Source organism: Meles meles, chromosome 13, assembly GCF_922984935.1.
Source record: "Meles meles chromosome 13, mMelMel3.1 paternal haplotype, whole genome shotgun sequence".
Taxonomy (NCBI): domain Eukaryota; kingdom Metazoa; phylum Chordata; class Mammalia; order Carnivora; family Mustelidae; genus Meles; species Meles meles.
In genome coordinates, this window is record NC_060078.1 from 50,685,650 (window position 1) to 50,707,686 (window position 22,037).

Sequence of the window (22,037 nt, forward strand, 5' to 3'; positions counted from 1 at the left end):
TCTTTTTTTATAAAAAGATACCGAAATGTTTAAAAGATACCCAAGGGTGCCTGGGTGGCTCAGTGGGTTAAAAGCCTCTGCCTTTGGCTCAGGTCATGATCTCAGGGTCCTGGGATCAAGCCCCACATTGGGCTCTCTGCCCCACAGGGAGCCTGCTTCCTCCTCTCTCTCTGCCTGCCTCTCTGCCTACTTGTGATCTCTGTCTGTCAAACAAATAAATAAAATCTTAAAAAAAAAAAAAAAAAAGGATACCCGAAAGATACCTAGGCTAGGTGTAAAGTTATTAAACCTAGTTTTCACTGGGAAAGTTTGGTAGTGAACACAACAGATGTTACTCAGGACATATAAAATTTATTTCAAAAATGTTAGTTCAAATTTGAGAAAAGAAAACATGGGAGGATAATGAAAAGTTGATTTTGATGAATCCTTTTAAAGGTTTATAAGTAAGAGTCCTGGTCACTGAATTTCAGTAACTAAGGTTTTTATTTTTGTAAAAAAATATAAACCACTTTAATTTCTGACACCAAACATACAGGCATAAAGTTGTATTTTTTTGTATTCTAAGATAATAATCCCTGTGGGTTTGCCAGCTCAAATTAAGGCTCAAAATTATTTTCTTCTATGCTTCCAATCTATTATTAAGAGTGTACTTTAGGGGCGCCTGGGTGGCTCAATGGGTTGAGCCTCTGCGTTCCACTTGGGTCATGATCTCAGGGTCTTAGGGTCGAGCCCCGCATCGGGCTCTCTGCTCGGCGGGGAGCCTGTTTCCCCCATCTCTCTGCCTGCCTCTCTGCTTACTTGTGGTCTCTCTCAGTGTCAAAAAAAAAAAAAAAAAAAAAAAAAAAAAGTGTACTTTAAATTCCTCAAAAAGTACTTCAGAGGTGTTTGGGTGGCTCAGTCCTTAAGCCTCAGCCTTCGGCTCAGGTAATGATCCCAGGATTCTGGTATCGAGCCTCTACGTCGCGCTCCCTGCTCAGGTGGAGGCTTGCTTCTCCCTCGACCACTACCCCTGCTTATATTCCCTCTCTCGCTGTCTCTCTCTCTCTGTCAAATAAATAAAATCTTTTTTAAAAAAGTACTTCAAACGGTGTTATGCTCTCATAGACGATTTAAGCTAGCTGTAATACACAAAAATTCAATGTAGTTCTCTTTCAATATATTTTAGCAATTTACATTGCAAACTGTCATACAATTTGTGCGTGTGGATCAGAGAGATAACTAAAATGTGGTTTCGAAAGAAGTAGAACGGGTTAATAAACCGGAAGTAATCAATATTAAGCCCATAAAGAAAGTAGTTTTCCAACAAGTCTCCATAACAAAAATAAATACAAATTCAAGTGCTAAGTAATGTCCTCCTTAAAACCATTGCCAAATCCACTGCGTGACTTCAAAGTTCCAGACAAGACTTTTAACTTTCAATCTAAACATTTCAGATCTACAAAATACAAGTATCAGAGTCACGTCCCACACCGATATTTCCCAAAGTCTGAGAGTCTAAACCGAGAAACAAAAAAGTTTGCCAAATATCAAGTTTTTACAGATAAATCCAAAACCTATACTAGCAATTTCTCAGTATCAGACATATGCAAATGATGTTGAATGCAATCATTAATTAGCAATGCATTCTACTTACTTTGCTTTTTGCCATTTATAAGCTTCATTAAAGACACCCAGAAAAGAGGTAACCAGTTGAATGAGGTTCGGCTCAGATAGGAGAAACCAGCTGTAAACTTGATCTACAAATTTACATCTCACAATGTCCTGCAGGGAAGGTACTCTTATAGACTAACATCATATACAAGCTTTAGATTGTGAAATAACGCATTTCAGCTTTTCACGCCGCACATTACTATTAGAAACCCTCAACTCTACATCCCTGGTTCCCGAAAAAAAAAAAAAAAAAATCCACCTCCAATTCTCATTGGTCCACATAGTTCCGGCCCACATGGTATCAGTGGGTGTGTCGCTGCCAACAGGTCCTCTCATTGGCTGCGAAGAAAAAGCATTTAATAGGCTGTGATTTGGGAGGTTGTCAAACTCCACGCCTCCAGGCCTGGCGCTTGCCAATAGACCCGAGGTACTGGCGGCTGCTCTGCGATTCAAAGGACAAGGTGGCTGCCTGAGCGCCAACCCCAGAAAAAACGAACTCTGACAAGGAAAAGGGGCAAGGAGAGGGGAGAGGGCGGCTCCAGCTGTTTCTCCAGCTCAACGCCTACTCCCGGACCCGAGAAATGTTCTCACACGTGCATTTTCCCATCAGCAAATTAGAAAGGCTGGCAGTGCGCTAGCCTTTTTTAGAGTCGTGACCGGGGAGCAGCGCAGGGTCCGCATTCTATCGGCCCATTCTACAGACGGAAGCAAGCAAGCGTGAGGCTCAGGCGGCTATCTTTAGTGCCTGGAGCCCCTGGGGAAAGAATCAGTCCCGGGAGCCCCCTCCGTACACTCCCCCGACAGCCGGCGCTGAGGCGCACCGGGCGCGCAGTGGAGCCTGTCCCGCGGCTCCCGGGTGCCGGGCCCGCGGGATGCGCCTGCCTCGTGCCGGCGCTCCCCTCGCGAGGGACTTACGCGGCCTGTTCTTTCTCCCAGAGTCCATCCTCCTCCGCAGCCGGCATTTCTTGGCGGGGGAGTCGTGCTGAGGGGGCGGTGGCTGCGGCTGGAGCTCCGGCAAGAGCGGGAGGCGCGGGGGCGCCGCCTCGCCACCGCCCGCGGGGCCCCGGTTGCAGAGACGCGGCGGCTGGACTGGCGGCGGGTGGAAGCCGTTGTGCAGCAGCCCGTTCACGGCGGCAGCGCCGGTGTCGGCGGGGGCCCCCGGGGCGTGCGTGGCCGAGTGCTCCGGCCGCCCGCCCCGGTCGCCCATGCCGGGGGCTGGTGCGGCGGCGCGCGGGCCCCGGTTCAGGCGGCCTCGCTGGAGGTCATTCTCGGGCGTCTTTATTTCCCCGGATCCTCCCTGCGGTTTCCGATTCAGCAGCCGCAGAGCCGGCGCCGGGGGATGGCGAGCCCGGCGCTCCTCCCCTTCTCCCACCGGCTCCCCCCGCTCCTCCGCGCTCTGCCCCCCGCGCGCCCGACCCGCCGCGCCCGCCGGGAGCATGCCGGCTCCCGGCGCGGAATCCGGGATCCCCGTGGACCCCCAGCCGGGGTCCCCACAACCCGCCTCCCTCTGATCCCCGGGCCGCGCGACTTTAAACGCGGCTTCCTTGCCTCCCAGACCTGTCCCCGCTACTGAGCATGCCCAGTGCTGCCCGCCACCGCCACCGACGAGTTTCAACATGGGGACTGAAGTTCTCTGGGTTTGCAAAGAGATGGGCGGGTTGGGCTTTGTATCTCGGAGCAGCCGAGAGGGGACTGGGCGAGGCTGGCGCTGGAGGAGCCGGCTGTCTGGGGAAAGAATTACGGAGGAACACAAATATTTGTAGAGGTTTCAGGTTTGCTAATCCTGCCCGCAGTGGGCTAAACACCTTTGCAAGGTCATTCACGTTGTCCCCTCCAACACCCCTCCTCTCCTTGCTTTGTGAGTGTGCCTGTTTGGTTAAGTGACCAAACTACTCACAGGCCCGAGTGGAGGGAGGAGAACGATTATTTATAGAAAGGTAGGCCGATTTGGGAAGCGAAGGGAGTGAAATTTCTTTACTGGCACACATGCGGACACCATGTGCTTCCCTGGAGTTGTCTTTGCAGGGAGGAAACCTAGGAATACAGTGTAAGGACAGTGAAGGACACAGCTGCACACGGGATTAACCGGTGCTGGAAGAGACGAAGTAAACAGAAGCAGTCCCAAGCTATAAAAAGCGCTTTCCTCACCCAGAAAGGACTTCAAGAGACAATGTCATTCCATTTATAGAGGAAGGAGTTGCCTGTGTTTTAAGAAGGGAAGGCAGCATGGCAGGGTGGTCAACACCATAAGCTTTGGCGTCAGAGCTGGGTTCAAATTCCAACTCAGCCACTAGCAAAGCCATGGGAAATTGCTGGAGTTACCACACCTGGCAATCAGAAACAGGGCTGGACATGCTCAGTAGGCAGAACAAATTTGGGTGGTGAGGACCTTACCAAAGTTATGTAATCCCTTGAGGCCTCATCTTTTGAATTTAACCAGGTCCTGTTGTGAGAAATCTACCTAAAGTAGCTGCTACAATCCTGGCACACAGTAAATTCTCCAAAGCAGCAGTTATTTTAATGACATTGTTATTAGCAGTTCACCCTTCAAGTGAAGGAAGCAAACCATGCTCACAACCATATTTTCTGTGTGATTAGTTATGTGTGATGTTCTCCATCATTTGTATGGACTGAATCTGCAAAGGAGAGGCCGGCAAGTATGGGCTGAGTCACTGGGTTGCCAAACCCTGGGCCTCAGTGCATTCGGCAGCAGACGGGGCCTGTACGCCGGATGGGCAATTGCTTCCTGGAGAGCCCTACCCAGAGCCACAGTTTTGGAACCATAGGGGCTGATGTTTTTGAATATAGGTGAGGTTTGGTGGGGTCTGGAGCCAAAAGCCAAGAAAGGATTCTCGAGGTGTCTTCAGTGCAAAGCTTGTGGGTTTTTACTACAGGACAGGTACAGGACACAAGGACAGAAAGAGCTGTTGCTGCCTGCTGCCCTGGGATAGCGAGGGGGCAGCTGATTATATCCTTTGGGTGGGGAGAAGTAAAGATAAGGGAAGTTTCAAAAGGACTTTCATATGCTAAAGAAGACTCAGCAGATACTGGAGGCCTTGCTGTAATCAAACCAAGGTTGTTTTTCCCTCTAGCAAGGCATTCAATTTAAGACCATTGGGAGATTCCTAGAGGAAGGCTAAACTCTGCCTGCCTCAAGTATTTTTCAATAAGGACATTCAATTTTATCTACATTTCCTTCTGCCTTTGTTTCTTGCATCAGGGGCGACTTGAGAACTCTGGTCTATCCACTCATTTTCCAGATAAGGAAACAGCCACAGAGAGATGGCTGAGGTTATTAAGAGCAAAACTAGGGCTAAACCCTAAATCTTCTATTCCTGACCTTAACATACTATTTGAGACATAGAGGAAAAACAAACAAACAAACAAACTCGGACGCTATGGCTCCTGTCTACCTCTCCTGCCTCATCTCCGGCTCCCTGTGGTCCTGCTATAAGGCGGCTTGCCAGTTCCTCAAATTATTATCCCTTTGCACCTTTCATTTCCATTGCCTGAAATGCTCTTCCTCGAGACCTCTTTGTCCACTAGATTCTGACTCAATCATCAGACCTCTGCTTCAACCTCTTATATTTGGAGAAATCTTCCCTGACCCTTAGGACTAGATCAGGTGTTCCTACTCCCTACACTGTATCTTCATGACTCCATCAGTCTGTAACTCTAATGCATCTGTTCCCTTATTTGTCAATGGGGATAATAATAGGGCATCACTGAACTGTTACAATGATGAAATGAATTAACATATGCAAAGTGCCCAGCACATCATAACTGCTGTGAAAAAGCTACATATTGTAATGGGGACTCAGGGGTGCAAGAGCCCCTGGCTCAGGGGGTCCCAAACAGACCAGGTCTGGCCCTTGCCACTGACAAAAATTCAGAGAGAGAGAGACGAGTGGTGGTGAACCAAGAAAGGGATTTATTTCAGTGAGGCCAACGCTGGGAAGACCTTGGACTAATGTCTCAAAGATTGTTTCCAAAGTGCTAAAAATACTTCCAGGTTTATATAAGGAAAATGTGGGACAAAGGTCAGTGGGTAAATGCAGCTGGGTAGTCAAGGTCAGGTTGGTCAGGTTGTCTTGGGGTCAATCACCCAGGCCTTGCTGGGGCAGTCCTTACTGCTTGAGTAGTTCTGGTTCCCATCAGGGGATGCTTTGTCCACATGGTCTTTTGCCTGACTTTAAGAGATAAGCTGGAAAGATGAACTTATTCAGTAAGAAAGTTTGAGGTCAAAATAGAGGGAGCTGAGGTCCTCTTCAATATTACCATTTGACTGTCTGTCTAGACCTCTACCCCCAAAACACACACATGTACACTCTCACTGTGATCTCCATTAAGGCAGATGACTCTTGTTCCTCGTTATATCCTTAGGAAACTTTTGGTAATCCACTGTGACTGAATAAATGACTTGCGTGATATTTTACCCAGGATGTCTCTCACTTTCTACTGTAAATTAGCTTAAAAAAAAAAAAAATCTCCATTGCTATTCCTAAGTATTTAAAGATAGAGTTTTCAAATTCTCACATAACTTCATCTGAGTAGTTGGGAAGCAGTTTATATCCAAGATACAAGTAGAAGCTTTAGTCGTTCAGTACCTCCAAGGACATACTCTCTCCAGCTTGATTCCCAGGCATGGTGAGGAAGGCCGGAGCCAGGTGGCTCCGACCCAGGCAGGGCAGAAGTACTGGTACTGGGACAGAACGTCCTCCACCTGCTTACTTGCTCCTGTCCTCATCAGGCTGGTGCCTGGATCCGTCACACCGGGCACGCGGGAGAGAGGAAGTCAGGTGGGATCTTACGGATCAGAATACTTACAGGAGTATTCAGGGGAGGTGTACCTCAGAAATGTAACTCTGAGGTATGAGCTCTCATGGGCTCCAGCGGGGGCAGGGAACAAATGTTTGGAAAAGAGTGAGAGGGGAAGGAACCCACAAGCCATTTCTCTCCCTTTATTCATTCATTCACTCACTTATTCATTCATTCATTCATTGATTTAGCAGTCATTCATTCAGTCTGTACTATGTTGTAGGCACTAAAAAAGACGGTGGGAATATAGAGACAAAACTTCACTTCCCTGTTTGTTTGTTTCCCTGTTTGCTATGAACTTCACAGTTCATAGCAAGAGAGATAAGTCGATGGTTCTCCATCAGTGTCCACAAAAACAACCTAGGGACTTTCTACTTTTTAACTCTTCATTGAAAATAACATGCGTACAGAAATGTATGCATAACCTAAGGATAAAGCTCAGTAAATTTTGCACAAATAAACACTCTGTATAATTGGCACCTGATCAAGAAACAAACATTACCAGTCATCTAGGAGAGTTTTCAAGAGCAGATTCTGGGCCCAGGTCCATGCACTGGTTTGGAGCATGGGAGTCTACATGGTGATGATTGTAGGTATTTTTTAATGTATTTTATTTTATTTTTTAAAAAGATTTGTTTGTTTATTTGAGGGGGAGGGAAGGGAGGAACAGAGAGGAGGGGATAGGAGTAGAGGGAAACAATCTCAAGCAGACTCCCTGCTAATCATGGAGCCCCCTCTGGGCGATCCCATGACCCCAAGATCACAGCCTGAGCTGAAATAAAGAGTCGGTTGCCCAACCAACAGAGCCACCGGAGTCGCCCTATGATAATTATTTTTTTAAATTAAGGAAGCAAAACCGTAGCAAAAAACTGGTTTTGTTTCTTAGCAAACAAACTTTTTTTAAAAAACAAGATTATGATGTAGGTGGTCCTGGACTGGACAAAGAGTGAACAAAGCCAAGCGTCACCTCTGCCAGGCAAGTAGCTCGTGAAAACTCCGGAGAGGGGGCTCAGGGCGGGGACAGAAGGGAGGGTAGCTAAGATGGAGGTTAACGTGGGCTTCCCAGAGGAAATAACCCTTAAACTGAATTTTGAATAATAATGGGATTTCTTTAGGGAAGGTTGAAGAAAATCCACTCGGAAGGAGGGAAATGGAGACTCCGTGGGTGGGTTTGAAACCTTCTGGTCTGTTTGGGAATCTGCCACGAATTCAACGAGGCTGAAGGACTGCTTAGCAAGGGAGGAGGAGAGTACTTGCAGCTGAGTCTGTTGCAGGGGTCCGCATCGCAGATGGCTTTTTTGAACTTCTTCCTCGGGACCTGGGGAAACCATGAAAAAGACTTAGCTATAGAAAAACTACAAGATTTGCATTCTGGAAGGATCTCTGGTAGCTGCCTAGAGAACAGATTCGTGGAGGAGGTCCTTATGTAGGGAGATCATGAAAAACGCTATTGGAAAAGTTCATATAACTGGTGGTAAGGGTCTGAGTAAAGGACATGGCAGTGGGAATGAGAACATTGGTAGATTCAGGAATTTTTAAGGGTAGAATCCATAGGACTTGATGGCCATTTGGAAGGTGAGGGAGAGGTAAGGCTAGGATGATTTCTGTTTCCAGTTTGGGCAACTGGCAAAGTGGTGGTTTCAACACGCATGATAAAATAGGCAGAAAAGGAGAAAGATGTAACTCTATTCTCTCTGGATTTTACACTTTAAAAATACAGATCTGGGGGATGCCTGGGTGGGTCAGTTGGTTAAGCCTTCGGCTTAGGTCATGATCCCAGCATCCTGGGATCAAGTCCCACATCAGGCTCCTTGCTTGGCAGGGAGCTTGCTTTGCCCTCTGCCTGCCTGTGCTCGCTCGCGCTCTCTCTCTCTCTCTCTCTAATAAATAAGTAAAATCTTTTAAAAAAAATAAAAAAAAAATACAGATCTGGCCCTGACGTATTTGTACCTAAAGTCCTTCATGGATGCTCAACAATTCCTAACATTCTAAACTCTTTGATGGGCTCATCCCGGTCCTTCATACTCTGCCTGCCTCAGCCTTTATCTCCTGCCACTCACACTTACACCCGGCGCTCTGATGAGATCACAGGTACAGTTCCCCAAAGGCCTTCTCAGCAGATCCCCCCAGAATTGGGGGGGGGGGGACTGTGGTGTAAGCCATATCACTCTCTACTTATCACAGTCTGATTCACACTTATCACATTTCATTGTAAAATAAGTTTTTTTGGTCCCCTCAAGGATGGGCAAACAAGAAACCAAAACCCGGGACACCTGGTGGCTCAGTCGGGTTAAGCATCTGCCTTTGGCTCAGGTCATGATTGGGATCCAGCCCTACATCAGGCTCCCTGCTCAGCAGGAAGTCTGGCTCTCCCTATTCCCTTTCCCCCTTTCTGCTCTCTCTCGCTCACTTTCTCAAATAAATAAATGAAATCTTAAAAACAAACAAAAAATCCCCATCCCATCGAAGATGTGTTCTTTTTGACCACCTGGGGGTTGTAAATTGAAGGTTTGGATTAGAAAACAAGTAGGCTATATGGTACATATATACAGTGGAATATTATCCAGCCGTCAAAAAGAAAGACATCTTGCCATTTGAGAAAACTTGGGATAGACTTTGAGGGCATAATGCTAAGTAAAATAAGTCATATAGACAAGACAATACTTTAGGATCCCACTTCTATGTCCAATCTAAAAAACAGAAACAGAGAACAGATTGGTGACTGGAGGTAGTGCAGAATGGGTGAGGGTGGTCAAGATATACAAACTTCCAGTTATAAAGTAAATAAGTCATGGGGGTGTAATGTACAACATGGTCACTATAGTTAATAGTGCTGTGTTGTATACTTAAAAGTTGCTAGCAGAGGGGATCTTAAAAGTTCTTGTCACAAGAAAAAAAATTTTAACTATGTGTGATGATGGGTGTTAATTAAATTTTACTTTCCTTTAAAGATTTTGTTTGTCAGAGAGAGAGAGAGCACAAGCAGGGGGAGCGGCAGGCAGAGGCAGAAGCAGGCTCCCTGCTGAATAAGGGGCTCCCAGGACCCTGGGATCATGACCCAAGCAGAAGGCAGATGCTTGACTGACTGAGCCACCCAGGAAGCCCTGTTAATTAGACTTGTGATCATTTTGCAATATATACAAATATTAAATCATTGTGTTGTACAACAACAACAACAAACAACAAAAGCCCAAGAAAGGAAGTAGGCTGCATTTACACCTGTGTGTTATCTACCTGGTCCTTAAAGGACTTCGGACAGCTCTCAGCCTCCCAGCCCAATTGTAGGGGCTCCTATCTGTGAATTCCCAGGACTCAAGACAGTGCCAAGCACAAATGTGAGCTGAAAATATGTGTGTGGAATCATTGGAGGGTGTAGTTCCCTCATGGTACAGGGAAAGATGCTGAGGCCTCGGAGTGGAAGGAGAGGAGAGGTGCCCAGTATGGGTGAGCAGGGGCCACAGGCCTCCCCCAGGAGGTGCGCTGAGATTCAAGAGAGCAATCCTGATTGGCCCATGTCTGTGACTCCATGACTTTGGAGTAGCCGATGAAACACAGGGAAGGTCTGTCTGGGGGACTTGAGGAAAGGTTTCCTTCCAGAAAAAGAGGGAGGTCAGCAATGTGGACTTATAACCTAGTGTTTAGTTATTTTAAGTACAACTGGTTATTTTCTGAAGACAAACATAAAACCTGCTTGCTATGCCATCGTTATATGTTATCACTGCAGAAATTGTAGTTATTTGCCAAAATAGAGATAAAGTCAAACATGCTCAAGTTCTCATCCGGGGAGTTATACTGATGCTACAGTATGAGCATGGAAATAAGGTACACTTCAAGACTTAGTGTAAAAAGAATTACTAGGGGTGGCTGGCTGGCTCAGTCATTGGAGCATGTGACTCTTGATCCTGAGGTTGTGAGTTCAAGCCCCATGCTGGGTGCAGAGATTATTAAAAAAAAAAAAAAAAAAAATCTTTAAAAAGATTTTAAAAATCTTTTAAAAGAATTATTAGAACTTTAGCTGCCAGAATAATATTGAGCCAAGATGAACTTCTTTATTTCATTTTTGCTTTTGTTATAGGTACTGGTGCCTTGCTTAGAGATTCACCATGAGGCCATTTCATACAAGTGATACAAGAGACAATTTTGGAGTATAGCACTATTTTCAATGATTTTCATATTGCTTTTTCAGGGCCCCAGAGAGCAGAGCTGCCTTGAGGAGTCAGAGGCCACCAGAAACAAGACAAAACTGTCCTGGTGTCAGGGTGCCTGGGTGGCTCAATTAGTTAACCATCTGACTTTGGCTCAGGTCATGATCTCAGGGTCCTGGGAGCCCCACTTAGCAATGAGTCTGCTTGTCCCTCCAACCCTCTCCCCTCATGCTCTCTCTCTCTCCTTCTGAAACTTAAAAAACAAAACAAAACACAAAACCTGTCCTGGTGAATTAATAGTGTTAGCGTGAGGTTCTGATGGACCCCTTCATCAGAGTCTCGATTTTTTCCTTTCTTCAGAATTGAGCAACTACTACAGAGTAGACACGAAGCTAAGTATCAGGGATACATTCTTGACCAAAACCAAAGTCCCAGCCCTTGGGACATTGCAGTAAAGCACATAAATCACCCCAAAAGCAAAGGCATAAGTACATTCAGACAAGTGGGGAAAAGTAAGACTGCCAGTGCCATGAGGACACCTACCACGGTGACCTAACCTAGTCTTTTTTTTTTTTTTAAGATTTATTTATTTGACAGAGAGAGATCACAAGTAGGCAGAGAGGCAGGCAGAGAGAGAGAGGGGTAAGCAGGCTCCCTGCTGAGCACAGAGTCCAATGCGGGGCTCAATCCCGGACCCTGGGATCATGACCTGAGCCAAAGGCATGAACAAACCCACTGAGCCACCCAGGTGCCCCTAGTCTTAAGTTTTAGCAGAGGAAATGGTATTTGAGCTGAATTCTACTTTTTTTTTTTTTTCATGTCGGCTCTATGCCCATCATGCGGCTTGAACTCATGACCCTGAGATCAAGAGTCAGTTCGCTTGGCTGATTGAGCTAGGCAGGTGCCCCTGTGCTGAATTCTAAATACTGAATAGAAGTTAACTGGGTTGGGGTGAATGCAGAGGAGGTATTCCTAGCCTATTCTTTCTACATCATAAATTTGGTAGACACTTCATAAATACTTGCTGAATGAATGAATGATTTGACCCTGTCCCTCTCAATTGGACAAATCAAATGTAAGGAAAATTACTCACTGAAATGCATCACTGGAAAGGTTTAGGTCAATCCTTCTCTATTTACTGTTTTTTCATGTTGGTTGCTCTTCTCTCCAATGATGGGAGTGTTTTCCACCCAATACTTACTTACTTACTTTCAAAGATTTCATTTATTTGATAGAGCACATGCAGGGGGAGCAGCAGGCAGAGGGAGAGGGAGAAGCAGGTTTCCCACTCGCTGAGCAGGGAGTCCAGTGTCAGGCTGGATCCCAGGACCCTGGGATCATGACCTGAGTGGAAGGCAGATGCTTAACCGACTGAGCCACCCAGGCGCCCTTCCACCCAATACTCTTGTTGCCTGTTTAAGGTTCTTTTTTGTTTTGTTTTGTTTTTGGTCAACAGAGATGGAAAAATATAGCATCAGCACCACCAATAATAACTGTGTATACAGGAATGGCAGGAATGGAACACACCCCCCGTGAACAAATTTCCTGTCAGTCACTAATATTTTTTAAGTACCTACTAATTATGATTTGGTGAAGAGGGATAGGGTGTGGTGGCTAGAAATGTAATAGGCTATAATCAGAGTGACTCCAAGGACTGGGCATGATTTCAGGAACGGAGCTGGGTTTCACAGAATTATAATGGTTTTATTATCTAACATTTATTGAGTCCTCACAGGCCATACACTGTACTAAGCATGTAAATGTCATCTTTTCTTTTAATTAGCACAGTTGGCATGTGAGTTGGGTACTGTTATTCTCCTCATATTCCAGATGAGGGAACAAAATTGAGAGAAGCTCATTAACTTACCCCAAATCACATAGCAGAAATGTAGAACTGACATTTAAAATCACACTGAGGTGGCTCTAGAACCTGAACACTTCATTTTATTATTTTTTAAAGATTTTATTTATTATTTAATTTATTATTTTATTTATTTGAGAAATCACAAGTAGGCAGAGAGGCAGGCAGAGAGAGAGGAGGAAGCAGGCTCCCTGCTGAGCAGAGAGTCCAATGTGGGGCTCAATCCCAGGACCCTGAGATCATGACCTGAGCTGAAGGCAGAGGCTTAACCCACTGAGCCACCCAGGTGCCCCAACCTGAACACTTCATAACTCAATCCCAAAAGGCAGTGTGTCTCTCATTGCCTAGAGTTTATGCCATGGTTGCAAATGTCTGCTGTCATACTCCACTACCTGCACTGTGTTGCCTTTCATCACAATTGTTGGGTCCCTTTATTTCTCATTATTTCTTTGCAGTTTGGATTAATCTTGTTTACAAAAGAGGCTTTTTCTCTTTTAAAAATTTTCCTAGCTATAACAATCTCTATTTTGTATTTATTCAAGATATATTTTTAAATGATGCTACCATTGGGGTGCCTGGGTGGCTCAGTGGGTTAAAGCCTCTACCTTTAGCTCGGGTCATGATCTCAGGGTCCTGGGATCAAGCCCCACATCGGGCTCTCTGCTCGGCGGGGAGCCTGATTCCCTTCCTCTCTCTCTGCCTACCTGTGATCTCTGTGTGTCAAATAAATAAATAAAATCTTAAGAAAAAATAAATGATGCTACCATGTGCAAGCCACTGTGCCAAGTAATGAAGTTACAGTGATGAATAATGCAAAAAAAATTCCCTTCCATCATGGAGCACACCTGGATGGAGGGTGGGGAGAGAAGATGGGGACAGGGGAATACAGAAAATAAACAAACAAATAAATAAATACAGTTTGTGCTAAGTAACGTAAAAATTAAACAAAATGTTCCTCTCTTCCAGACAACAACTGGAGGAGAGGAACAGTTTAGATGGTGAAGTTGAGGAAGCCACAATTGATGCTGGTACCTGGAGGTTGAGAGATTAAGATGGGAATGGTCATGTAAAGAGATCTGGAAGAATATTCAGCATATAGAAGAAAAATGTGTGTGTGTGTGTGTGTGTGTGTGTGTCTGTGTGTGTGTGTCTGTGTGTGTAGACATTTCACCACAACCAAATTTCCAGTATTTGGGAGATGCTGGTGATTCGGGTATATGCATCTTCCTTTGAGAATGCTAGCAGTGGTAGGTTGAGTTTTCTGTTAGGGTCCCAGTGTTCAGGACACTCAGATTTGTTATACAGCCTCCCTATTTTCCAGAGGAAATCCCTGTTAAGTTGTGAAGATTCTTCATCTGCAAAAAATAAAAGTCACTTGAACTCTTTTCAGCATAAAATGAATACAGTGAACTGGGTGGATAAGAATCCTGGGAAAGGCTGAACAAGCAGCCTCCAGGCTGAGTTCCCAGTAATGACCTCCCAGAATTCCACCACAGTATCAGCTTACTCAGGGAACTGGGATATGGAAGCTGCTACTTCTAGTACAACGGTAAACCAAGAAATCAGAAAGCAAGAAAGCCGTTGCTTCTACTACTGGGACTAGGACTGACTGGCTCAGGCGAGATCTACACCTGACATGAATGCATGAGTCCCTGACATCCAAAAGGAGACGAGGGGACCTCTGCTGCCACTGCACCATCCAGCAGATAAAACAGCAGAAATGTAGCTTTCTTTTCAAGTTGGCCTTCCAGATGTTGCCCAAGTACATCTGTTAGGCCGGAGCTAGACTATATATTAGATCCAAGGTCTAAGGGAGTCTGGGAAACGAAGTCTTCAATTGTCACACCTCTAGCATGCACTGTGGCATATTACGCGGGGTTGAAATAGAGTTGAGTGAGCCCATCTATTTACCTGCCATGAACCCATTTTATAAATGATAGTATGGTGTTCAAAGAAAACCTCAGTGTGCATCTTGATCTCAGGGTTGTGAGGTCAAGCCTCATGTTGGGCATAGAGCCTACTTTAAAAGAAAAGGAAGGAAGGAAGAAAACAGAACTACAGACCCTAAATGGAGTCACTTATGCTAGACCAAGTCACCAAATCAGGGCTTCATACCTAACCTAACTGCATTTTCAACCTCAACCTGGAACTGTAGTCTTAACCAGTCAGTCAGGAATTTTCTGGTCAGCATCAATGAAGTAATCTGTCACATGGACCCTCATTCTTCTCCACAGAAAGATGAGGTAATTAAAAAAAAAAAAAAAAAAAAAGATGAGGTAGTCAGCATAATAAGACCCTCTGGCCTTCCTCCTAAGGGAAGGTGACCTTTTCTTTTTGCTAACAACTTCTTACCCCAACCCTTTTTCCTATAAAAGCTTTCCATTTTGTATATTCCACAGAACTCCCTTTCTGTTTACTAGAGGGGATGCTGCCCAAATCATGAATTGCTTAATAAAGCCAAGTGGATCTTCAAATTTACTTGGCTGAATTTTGTTTTTTTTTTTTTTTTTTAAAGATTTTATTTATTTATTTGACAGAGAGAGATACAAGTAGGCAGAGAGGCAGGCAGAGAGAGTGAGAGGGAAGCAGGCTCCCTGCCGAGCAGAGAGCCCGATGCGGGACTCGATCCCAGGACCCTGAGATCATGACCTGAGCCAAAGGCAGCGGCTTAAACCACTGAGCCACCCAGGCACCCCTGAATTTTGTTTTTTAAACAATGATTTGCTCAGAACTTTTCTGCATCCTGGGAATATTGCCAGACCAGGCAAATTAGGACAGTTGGTCACCCTGTGAGGTAGCCAGGTTTGAAGCTCCCTGTAAATTCCTTTAGAGAGACTGATATTGAAAGCAGGACTAAGCAAGTAGTAACAACAGTGATGACTATATTATGGTGTTGAATTCCACCTCTGATGTCACTCAGACACAGGTTAGAATCCCATCTCCTCCTCTTATAGCTGTGTGACCTTGGCTAATTTACCTCTCAGCCAGTTTCTTCTTCTATCCAGCACCTTCCAGTAGAATTCTGTGATGAGGTAAATGCACTCTCTCTACATGGTGGTAGTCACCAGTCACATGTGGTTTTCGAGTACTTAGTATGTGATTAATCTAAGAAACTGGATTTTAAATTAAGTTAAATTAAATTAAATTTGCATTTTTGTTTACTTATTTTTTAAATCACTTCACTGAGGAGTGATTGACATACAGAAAACTGTACATATTTCATGTACATATATTTTTTTTAAAGCTTTTTATTTATTTATTTATTTATTTATTTGACAGAGAGAGATACAAGTAGGCAGAGAGGCAGGCAGAGAGAGTGAGAGGGAAGCAGGCTCCCTGCCGAGCAGAGAGCCCGATGCGGGACTCGATCCCAGGACCCCGAGATCATGACCTGAGCCGAAGGCAGCGGCTTAAACCACTGAGCCACCCAGGCGCCCCTCATGTACATATATTGATCAGTATAGAGATAAGTATATACCCATGAAACTATTACCATAATCTTCCATAAACTTATCCATCACCTGCAGAAGTTTCCTTCTGCCCTCTTTATTTTATTATTACTTCATTGTTATTATTAGCAAATTTGTAAGCACACAATACAGTACTATTCACTATAGGAACCATCCTGTCTATATCATAGATCTCTAAGACTTACCTTCCATAACTGAAACTTTGTACCCTTTGATTAATACCTCCCTATTTCCCTCTCCTCCTGGCCCCTGGCAATCACCATTCTATTCTCTGCTTATATGAGTTTGACTATTTTAGATTCCTCATACAAGTGGTAGCATGTATTATTTGTCCTTCTGTGTTTGGTTAATTTCCCTTAGTATGATGTCTTTGAGGTTCATCCATGTTGTTGCAAATGGCAGGATTTCCTTTTTTATAAGGCTGAATAGCATTCATTGTATTTATATATAACATTTAAAAATTTTTTTAAAGATTTATTTACTTGACAGAGAGAGACACAGCGAGAGAGGGAACACAAGCAGGGGGAGTGGGAGATGGAGAGGCAGGATTCCTGCTGAACATGAAGCCCAATGTGGGGCTTGATCCCAGTACCCTGGGATCATGACCTAAGCCAAAGGCAGATGCTTAACGACTGAGCCATCCAGGTGCCCCTATATATAACATTCTTAAATTCTTCTGTCTGTCGATGGATGTTTCATTTGTTTTAATGTCTTGGCAACTGTGAAGAGTACTGCAGTGAGTATGGGGGTGCAGATAGCTCTTTAAGATCCTGATCCTGATTCCTTTGGATACATACCCAGAAGTGGGGCTGTTGGGTCATATGGTAGTTCTATTTTTAACTTTTTGAAGAACCTTAATGTGGTTTTCCATAGTAGCTGTTCTACATTAAATTGAAATAGCAACATGTGGCTAGCAGCTACTATATGGGACAGCACTGCATACAGTGGAGATAATAGTTGTGTCTACCTCATTTATTTATTTATTCAACAAATATTTACTGAGTATCTTCCATGAACATCTGCAGGTATCGTGCTAGGGAAAATGTCATGAGGCTTACAATCTAGTAAGGCAGACCCTTATAACAAGTGAAGAAATAAAATAACTAGAGTTTACAGTTAGTAGCGTAAAGGAAGCGAACAGGATAAAATTCTGCAGAATAAAAGGGGGTACAGACAGACTTTAGATGGGGCACCAGGAGAAGCCTCTTTGAAGAGATGGCAAATGACTCAAATGTCATCTACCATCATCATCCAGCTCAGGGTGGCCATGTGACATAACTCTGGCCAGTGAGACAGAAGTCGAAACTGGCCAAGTGATGTTTCAAGAAAGCTATAGTCTTTCTGATAGAAAAGGAAATGGTGAACCAATGTGAGGACACTCTCAAAGGCCAAGGGATGGCCCAATCTGAGCATCAATAAGGAGAATAACTGCAATGTAGTAAAATGACATCAAATATATTTAAATCTATAAGTTCATAAAGACAATTTTTTAAATAAGGATCCCTTAGTGGCCACCACTGGAGGATGCCAATGAATCAATTCATTATTTTGCAAACTAGCAAACTAAAGAAAAGAATCAAGTATTTGCTTTTCCTTTATTTATTTATTTATTATTATTATTTATTTATTTATCTGTATCCAGATAGAATCGAGTATTTACTTTTCCTTTATTTATTATTTTTTATTATTTATTTATCTGTATCCATTGTGGAACATAATAATAGAGGAAGTTTCTCTTTATAAAAGTGTTTCAACAAATACATGACAAAAGAATGATGGAATTAAAATAAGAACACTTTATAACCTAATGAATTAGTAGGTTTAGACATTAATCATCAAAAGCTGCTAATAGGGGCACCTGGGTGGCTCAGTGGGTTAAAGCCTCTGCCTTCAGCTCAAAAGCTGCTAATACCACAAAGAGACAATCAGACATTAGGCAACTCCAGAGAGCAGAGTACACCACCTCCTACAAAGAGGTCTTGCCAAAATAGACAAACTAACATGCAAACAAGCAAACAAAAGCTCCAATAACAAAAAAAATAAAATAAAATAAAAAAATAAGCCTGAGTTTAATTAAACCTTTAGATCCAACTATTAGTTCACAAGATACAGAAGACAGTGGACATCATTAGGATGAAATCAGAAAAATCCAGATTTTAGCCAATTGGAGATAAGTGATCTGATTTCTCAAAAATAAATGGAGAGGAAAACAAGGTGAAGGGAGATCCTATAGACTAAAAGGGATGTCAAGGACATATCAATTGCAAGTATTGGTCCAATCTGCATACTTCAAACTACAAAAAATATTACCTTTCTGGGATGATTGGAAATTTGAACACTGGCTATTTGATGATATTCAGGAATTGTTCATTTTCTGGTGTGGTAATAGTATTGTGGTTATATTTTAAAAGGAAGAGCTTTCTCTTTTAGAGATACATAATGAAACACTTTGGGAAAAAATACAATGTCTGGGGCTTGCTTCAAAATACTAAGTGGAACACAAAACAGATAATCATATCAAAAAATGGGCAGAAGATATGAACAGACACTTCTCCAACGAAGACATACAAATGGCTATCAGACACATGAAAAAATGTTCATCATCACTAGCCATCAGGGAGATTCAAATTAAAACAACATTGAGATACCACCTAACACCAGTTAGAATGGCCAAAATTAGCAAGACAGGAAACAACGTGTGTTGGAGAGGATGTGGAGAAAGGGGAACCCTCTTACACTGTTGGTGGGAATGCAAGTTAGTGCAGCCACTTTGGAGAACAGTGTGGAGATTCCTGAAGAAATTAAGAATAGAGCTTCCCTATGATCCTGCAATTGCACTGCTGGGTATTTACCCCAAAGATACAGATGTAGTGAAAAGAAGGGCCATTTGTACCCCAATGTTTATTGCAGCAATGGCTACGGTCACCAAGCTGTGGAAAGAACCAAGATGCCCTTCAACGGATGAATGGATAAGGAAGATGTGGTCCATATACACAATGGAGTATTATGCCTCCATCAGAAAGGACGAATACCCAACTTTTGTAGCAACATGGACGGGACTGGAAGAGATTATGCTGAGCGAAATAAGTCAAGCAGAGAGAGTCAAGTATCATATGGTCTCACTTATTTGTGGAGCATAACAAATAACATGGAGGACATGGGGAGATGGAGAGGAGAGGGAGTTGAGGGAAACTGGAAGGGGAGATGAACCATGAGAGACTATGGACTCTGAAAAACAACCAGAGGGTTATGAAGGGGCGGCAGGGGGGGTGGGGGGGGGTGGGAGGTTGAGGAACCAGGTGGTGGGTAATAGGGAGGGCACGTACTGCATGGAGCACTGGGTGTGATGCCAAAACAATGAACACTGTTATGCTGTAAATAAACAAATAAAAATTAAAAAAACAAACAAACAACAAAAAAAAAAACTAATGATGTATAGTATGGCGACCAACATAACACAATAAAATTTTTAAAAAATAAAATAAAATAAAATTTAGAGGAAAAAAAAAAAAGTTAGTCTGGAAAGCAGGGAGGGGTCGCCCTCTCTGAAAGAGGTGCAGCCCTGGCCTGCCAGTTTGATTCCTGATGCTTGGTGCGAAATAAAGCTTTGCTTGACCTTCGGAAAAAAAAAAAAAAAAACTAAGTGGAGAGGGAAAGGTGCGTGGGGAGGGTATAGGTGAAATGAGATCGGCTGCAGGTTGATAATTATTGTGGCTGTATGAGTGTTCCATGAGGGGTTGTTATACTATTATATAGAATTATATAGAGAGAATTATATGTACTCTATTTTTTATGTTTGAAATTCTACATAACAGGAAGTTCAATAGAAATGGGACTTGGCTTCCTACCTCCCCTCTTCTGCCAGGGATAAGGAGTTAAGGCTTTAAGGTGTGGGAGGCATCTTTTGACCATGAGGCCAGACATAGAAGGTTGATATATGAAGAATGCTGGGGCCAAAATCTTGAAGGAGGCCAAGTTCTTCATGGAGCTGCTGTGCCAGTCCTGCCACACTGACTTCTGGAAATTTTGTTATAAGAGATAAACATCCATGTGTTTAAGCCTCTCTGAGATGAGGTTTCTTTCATTTTCGGGCAAGACTATTTATAACTGATACAGTTAAAATCCAGAACATGAGAAGGTACAATCTAGGTGAAGAGCAAGGCAGAGGGCACCACAGTCCAAAGGCTGTGGGATAGGCCTTCCAGAAGGCCAGTGTGGCTGGAGCATCATGAAGGAGAAGGGTGGTGTTAAGATAATGTTGAAGGTGTAGACAGGGGCTTGGAGGCCAGATGTCCCGCAGCCCATGGCAAGCAGTCTAAGCATAACGGGAAACCACTGACAGTTTTGAAGTAGGTAAGTCACAGTAACTGATATATTAAGGTTGAGGAAGAGAACTCTGGCTGTTACATTGGGAAGGGACAGGGGCAGGAGCAGGAGGGAAGGCACTAAGAGACCAAAGAAGAGGCAGCCGTTCAGATGAGAGGGGATGGGAGGTTGGCTACAGAGACAGACAGAAGAGGACAGTTTTGAGACCTACTTTGGAAGTAAAAGAGACAGAAATTAAGTTACCAGAGAAAATTAGGAAAAGGTCTAGGATAACACCTGGTTTTCTGACTGTAGCAAGAGAGTGGAATTGTAAGAGAAAAGCTTCAAAGTAGTCACATGAGCTAGGCTGGCAGATATGTGAGTCTGGAGGTAATAAGACAGGCCTGAACTATAGATTTACTCTTGAAATCATCAGCATAATATTGCATTTAAAGTTGGTGGTGGATGAGATCATCTAGGGGAATATGTCAGAGCAGAAGAAAACAGGAACCAGGATCAAATCTTGAGAAACACCAACATTTACACATGGTATTGAAAAAGGAAAGGAGATAGAGAATAGAGACCCTCACAAAAAAGAGAGGAAAGCCAGGAGGTTATGGTTTTGCTGAAATTAAGAGAGGAGGGTATTTCAAGAAGTCCAAGTGAGCCTGCTGCTGCTGAGAGTGGAGAGGAAAAGAGTCGAGTGGACATTGCTGTTGACAAGAAGAAAGTCAAGGTGACCCTGACAAAAAAATCAGAGGAGTGGTAGAACTGGAATCCAGATCTGGGTGAGGGGGCAGGTGAAGAGGTAATGGAGCAAGAGAGGCGTCTGTAGAAACTCTTTTGAGAGTCAGCCAGAAAGGGAGCCAAGACACAGGGCAGTACCTTGGGGAAGGTCAGGGGTCAAAGGAAGGTTTCCAAAGATGAGAGGTGGTGGAGCCTACGTGAAGCCAAGGGAAGATCAGTGGAGAGGGGGAATGATGGGATCTAGAACACAAATGGAAGGACAGGTCTTTAATAGGAGGAGGGAAAAGAGGAAAGGAGAAGGGAATGCAGACGCAGGGAGAAGTCTAGATTTGGTAACTGAAAGTGGGGTAGTTTCTTTTTCTTTTATCAGTGAAACCCGAGGTGAGGTCAGCTTTGAGTGAGAAGAGTGTGGTCTGGGGGAGGTTCGAGAGAGGAGGGTGTGAAGGCGAAATAGCATAATATTCAATTTATTCTGAAATTGCTAGGCAGTGTTTCTGAAATTGCCAGGCAGTGTTGGGCAACCACCTAAGGATGGTGATAAGGAATTTTAAGTCATTTTTGATGTTTCAGTAAACATTAGCTATCATTATGATGAAATGCCCGATGGGTAAGGCTCACCAAACCCTAACAACACACTTACTAAGTTAGGTGTTATTGTCCTCATTTCAAAGAGGAGAAAATCCAGTGCCTCTAAGTTCATTAAGTGGCTGAGACTTGTACAACTAGTTTAGGTGGTGGAGCTGGGATTTGATCCCTGATCTGGTTACCTTTAAAACGGGAGTTTTCCCTGTTGTTCTCAGGGAGGCTGAGGTAGCGTCCCCCTATCAGGCAGCACCGTGGCTAGAGCGCCCTCTGGCAGTCCAGAGGAGCACTAGCTCCAGATCGGATCACCCCGGGTCCTCTGGGGTTAAAGCAGAAGAAGAGAACTCGGCCAGCAATCCCTGCTGCTTTGAAGAGGTCACACATGTGACTTTGGATCAAATCAGTGGCAACAGTGAGCAACCACCTTTTACACAGGAGCCAAGTCAGCAGCTAGGGTAG

General features: G+C 44.0%; 1 protein-coding gene and 1 long non-coding RNA gene across 4 annotated transcripts in view; both read right to left on the reverse strand.

Moving 5' to 3' along the window:
* Positions 1 to 3,365, reverse strand: part of PANK1 (pantothenate kinase 1) — a 57,812-nt gene extending 54,447 nt beyond the window's left edge. Inside the window, exon 1 of one of the 3 annotated variants that reach the window (XM_046027124.1) lies at positions 2,566 to 3,365. In XM_046027124.1, the coding sequence (XP_045883080.1) occupies positions 2,566 to 3,268 (703 nt within the window). In that variant the 5' untranslated portion in view covers positions 3,269 to 3,365. Of the gene's footprint in view, positions 1 to 1,633; positions 1,858 to 2,565 lie in introns of those variants that run through there. The other 2 variants (XM_046027123.1, XM_046027125.1) reach the window with 2 other exon arrangements.
* A 3,943-nt stretch (positions 3,366 to 7,308) lies between these two features.
* Positions 7,309 to 22,037, reverse strand: part of LOC123955472 — a 54,308-nt gene continuing 39,579 nt past the window's right edge. Inside the window, exon 3 of the long non-coding RNA XR_006821285.1 lies at positions 7,309 to 7,786. This is a non-coding gene — a long non-coding RNA (uncharacterized LOC123955472). The remainder of the gene's footprint in view (positions 7,787 to 22,037) is intronic.